Source organism: Tiliqua scincoides, chromosome 9 (assembly GCF_035046505.1).
Source record: "Tiliqua scincoides isolate rTilSci1 chromosome 9, rTilSci1.hap2, whole genome shotgun sequence".
NCBI lineage: Eukaryota > Metazoa > Chordata > Lepidosauria > Squamata > Scincidae > Tiliqua > Tiliqua scincoides.
In genome coordinates this window covers 25,873,509-25,878,339 of record NC_089829.1, presented here as the reverse complement: position 1 = coordinate 25,878,339, position 4,831 = coordinate 25,873,509, and the positions used below count along the sequence as shown (strand labels likewise).

The 4,831-nt window shown below is 52.7% G+C and overlaps 1 protein-coding gene across 1 annotated transcript; it reads right to left on the bottom strand.

Annotated features, from left to right (window-relative positions):
- Positions 1-2,251: 2,251 nt before the first annotated feature.
- FOXC2 (forkhead box C2) lies at positions 2,252-4,368 on the bottom strand. The gene is given in 4 exon segments (XM_066637321.1): positions 2,252-3,488; positions 3,491-3,745; positions 3,748-4,248; positions 4,251-4,368. Coding segments are annotated over 4 exon segments (1,536 nt in total). The 3' UTR covers positions 2,252-2,826.
- Positions 4,369-4,831: the final 463 nt, after the last annotated feature.

The following is a 4,831-nucleotide window of genomic DNA, read 5'->3' as shown; positions in this document are numbered from 1 at the left end:
ACTCAAAGGAACTTGCCTACATTTTAAAATACCACCTGTAGTGTACAAAGGCTGCCACTCTAAGTAAATTTACTCAGGAATAGTCCCTATTCAGCTCAGTGGGACTTAGTATGCATCCTTAAGGTTGCCCTGTGAATATGCAGTCCTAGGCACTTACATGGGAGTAAGTCCTATTCAAGTTAGTGGGATTTACTTTCATGGCAAAAGACTCCGCATGGCCTGCAAGATAACTGCAGTCCTGGACTAGTTCCCATTTAATTTAGTGGCACTTACTTCAGACTTAAGATTCTTCAGTAAGCTCTTAAGATATGAAGGCAAATATTTCTGATGAAAACCTCTTTAAGCAGAAGTAAGATCTGATTTAAACTGGGGTTTGCTTCCAAATGAATTGCTTCAGAATCGGGACCCTACTGAGTTTGAGTTCGGAAAGTGGTGGGGGGGGAGAGCCTGTTGTCTTCAAAGGGTCTTCTACAAGATGGGTTTAGAAATAAAGAGTTTTATTAATCATAATATTTTCTCTGCCTCCTGATCAGTTTCTATGCCTGGACTTCCAAGACGATGGAAACAGATCTGTCAGTATATTTTTCTGGAATTTCAGTCTTCCTCTGTCTGAGCTGGTTTAAAACGCAAGAAAGCAGGAGAGAAGAAGAAGGGAAGGAAATGTGGGGGAATGTGTACAGAAGATGCAATTAAACCGCTTAATTGTGATTAACTTTTTAATTGCTCGCAAAGGTAGGGGAGTCCAGCCTGTTTTTGTGCACTTAGGATCACAGTATAAAGAGATGTGGCGTTTCCATCATCATCATTATGACCAGCTGTCATAACTGCAAAAGAGAACAAGGCACCCCAAAGTGTAGGACATGCAAGAAAAATGTAGGATATGACAAAATAAAAGCTGAAACACTCCTATATTGATTTCATGTGGTTAATTTATACACTATATTGCTTGTTATTAAATTAAAAACTATATTACATATAATTTATTAATTCCAAGAAGGCTCTGCGCTGCCTGCCCACAGGAAAATGGAGGACATTTTAGTTCTTTCCGAGGACAATAGGCTAAAAAAGAGGGCATGTCCTGGAAAAAGAGGATGTCTGGTCACCCTGCCAACATCGGAGAATTAAGCTTCACTCCGGTTTACCACTGAACAAGAGCTCCTTTGGAAGTTTTTCAGAAACAGATTTGTAGGGTGACTGTTAAACTCTTAATCCCAGTTATTTGCGGGACAGCAGTTCCCCAGTTATACTCAAGGACGTGTAGCGCAAGCCAGGCAACGCAGGTTTACTCAGAAGTAAGCCCCACTGTGTTCTGTTGTTTTACTTCCAGGTAAGCCTGACTAAGATTGCGGTAGAAACAATCCTTCCAGCGCAATCCTATGCATATCTACTGGAAAGCCTCATGGTCTTCAATGGGACTTACTTCTGAGTAGACATGCATAGGATTGGGGCTGTTAGTTGGGAACCTGTCCTTTGTTTACATGACGGACCCTTCAAATCGGATCTTGAATTTCCCACAAATGGCTAAACTCACACCGCCTGGACCACTCTCTCTTCCTGTCCCGTGTCAACCACATTCGCAAGTGACATGCCCCAGGACACGCATCCCCTGTCAAGCACGCTCTGCTTTTTTGCAACTTTCCTCGCCTCCTGCGCCCTGTGGCTACAAACCTATCCACACTTTCCTGCGAGTAAGCCCCACTGACAGTAATGGGACTTACTTCTGAGTAGTCATGCCTAGGCTCGGGCTCTGTTTCAGCTCCTTCTGGTATTTGCGAAGTTGGGGGGGGGGGCAAGGAAACGTATATGGTGCAAAAATTCACACAGAGTTTTGAGGAGAAATAAACTGCATGGATTTATTTTTTTTCTTCAAGATGAGTACAACAATTAAGACCACAAAAAGACAAAACACAACTTGACACGGGTGTCAAAAGAGAATGGTTTTGGGTTCAGAATGGAAATCTGTTTTTTAAAAAATAAATCAGACACTGTCATTCTTTGGGGGGGGTCTTTTCTTTTTGTCCTTCTGTGAAAATATCAGATACTTTGGGGGGGGGGGTGTTCTGATTTTTCTCTCTTCCTCCCTTCCCAAAAGTTCATCCAAGGGGAAACAAATAAATTATATATATATATATAAAAAGAAGTTTAACAGAAAAGAGTTTTTGATGCGCTTTTTTGGTACACGAAACAAAGAAAACCGGGGGGGAGGGGGAGGACACGTTTCTGGTTTGGCACCTGGAAAGAGGTGGCAAAAACATGATGGGGGGGGGACATGAGGAATAAATCCAGTGAACGCAACTTTAAATATCTCAATGGCTCTCTCCACATAACCCTAATTCGAAATCCACACATATTTACAACGCAAGAAAACAGAACGTCTGAAACAAAAACACACACCAGGACATGAGAGCATATCTCGTATATCTTATCGTTATTTTTTATCCCCTCTTTCAAAACTGTATCACTGGTCATTCATCCAATGGGTGCGGTGGTCCCCCATAATTTAAGGCTCTCTAGATCCACCACACTTCCTTTTAGCAGGCAGAGTCTTGACTGATCTACTGATATATTTTTCCTTTATTTTAAAAGACGCCTCCTGCGTTTGTTTTCAAGTAGAGCAAAGACACAATGGAGTGTTCTGTCCGCAAAACTCTAGTGACTCTCTGGGGATACGTGTGCCCGAGCTGTTTGTGTCTATTAAGAGGTCGTGAAAGGAAAGCTAAAGGTCCTTCTGGGCTGTCTGGAGCGTCTGATTTAAGCGCCCCATCTCTGGGGCGAAGCGTTCGCTTAAAGGCCCTTGTCTGTCTGTCTGGTGTGGACCCGATCGCGTCAATACTTAGTGCAGTCATAGGAATAAGGGGTGCTGTGGCGGTATATGGAGGAGGCGGATCTATAGGGGATCTGACAGCTCGAGTTGGTGCTCACCTGTTGCTCGCTCAAGGCCGTCGAGGTCTCTATCCCGAGCCGGTGAGAGCTGAACATGTCCCGCATGTTGGGGAAGTTCTGCTGCTGAGCCCCGAAGGTGTGGCCCGAGAGGTGGTGGTTGAGCTCCGAGGTGTGGTTCAGGTACCAGGAGGCTGCCGCCGTGGCCTGGCCACCGGCCTGGTGGTGGGAAAGCGGGTGGTGGTGGTGGTGGTGGTGGTGGTGACTGGACGTGAGGGTGCCCTCCTGCTGCTGCTGCTGCTGCTGCCCCGAGGGCAAGTTCAGGGTGCCCAAGGGCGAGGAGGTGCCATTGGCCTGCTGCTGCTGCTGCTGCTGCTCCGCTTCCTCCAGGCTGGGGGGCACGCACATGTGGGCACCCCTCTCTCCCGTGTAGAGGCTCATGGCCCGCATGCTGCACTGGTAGCTGCCCCCCGCCTCCCCCAAGCCCCCCTGGCTGCAAGCCTGGCTGTAGACGGAGGGAGGCTGCGCCTGGGCGTACCCCAGGGGCAAGGAGGACACCATCCCACCGGAGGCTGCCCTGCTGGCCGGGCTGAGCTCCCCCTGCGGGAAGTCCTCAGGGTCATGATGTTCTCCACGCTGAAGCCCGACAGGCCGTTGGGGGCGCCGCCTCCGCCTCCGGGGTGGTGGGGTTCGCCCTGCAGGGAGTTCTCCGACGGGGTGGAGGCCACGCTGCGGGGGCTGTCCCGCAGGGCGCCGCTCTCCGGGCTGAGGGTCTCCACCTTGGTGATGATGGGCAGCTCTGGAGAGGCCGCCTCGCTCTTGATCACGATCTTCTTGTCCGACGGGGCAGCTGCAGAGGAGGAGGAGGCGTTGGTGGGGCGTCCTTGGTGGCGTCGGGGGCCTTGAGGGGCTCCTTGAGGTGCTGCTGCCGCTCCCTGCCCAGCGCCTCGTCCTTGTCCTTGGAGACGTCCTTCTTCTTGAAGCGCCTCCGACGGCGCAGGAAGCTCCCGTTCTCGAACATGTTGTAGGAATCCGGGTCCAGCGTCCAATAGCTGCCCTTGCCGGGCTTCTTGTCGTCGCGGGGCACCTTGACGAAGCACTCGTTGAGCGAGAGGTTGTGGCGGATGGAGTTTTGCCAGCCCTGCTTGTTCTCCCGGTAGAAGGGGAAGCGCTCCATGATGAACTGGTAGATCCCGTTGAGGGTGATCTTCTTGTCCGGCGCGTTCTGGATGGCCATGGTGATGAGGGCGATGTAGCTGTAGGGGGGCTTCACCAGGTCCTTGGGGGCGGTGGGCTGGTGCGGGTGGTAAGCCCCGTAGGAGCGCCCCATGCCCGCCGCGGCGTACTGGTCCGGGTGCCCCGAGTAGACCCCATGGAGCCCGCCATGCCCCCGTAAGTCCCTGCCGCCGTCCGGTAGTAGTTCTGCTCGCTCAAGTAGGGCACCACTCCCAGGGCGTTGGGATCCGAGACGGAGTAGCGCGCCTGCATGGTGGAGGCTCCCTGCCCGAGTAGCCCCCTCCCCAGAAAGTCCAAGCGAAGACTTGGAGGGGGGGTGTCAGGACGGGGCCGAGGGGAAGAGAGGAGGGATGGGGGCTCGCCAAACCCCTCCCCGCCTTCCAGTCCCCTCCACAGGGGAGGGGGGGAAGGTCCCTCTCTACAGCCCGAACAGGAGCTCCATCGTCCTCCAGCTCCGTGCCAAGCGCGAGCAGTCCTCTGCTGGGGGAGGGGGCGCTTTTCTCCCCCACTCTGCAGGAGCCAAAGCCCCGACGGGCCGAAGGAGCCCCGATCCTGCAGGGAGGGAGGGAGGGCCCCCGAGGGGGGGTCTCTGGATCTGCCCCGCGGTGGGCTGGAGAAAGGACAGCCAGGGAGCAGTGACGGAGAAGGGCTCCCGATGCCTGCGCCGCGGCCGTCCAGTCGCTCCGGAGCCACAGCTCAATGCAGAGCCCCGGCC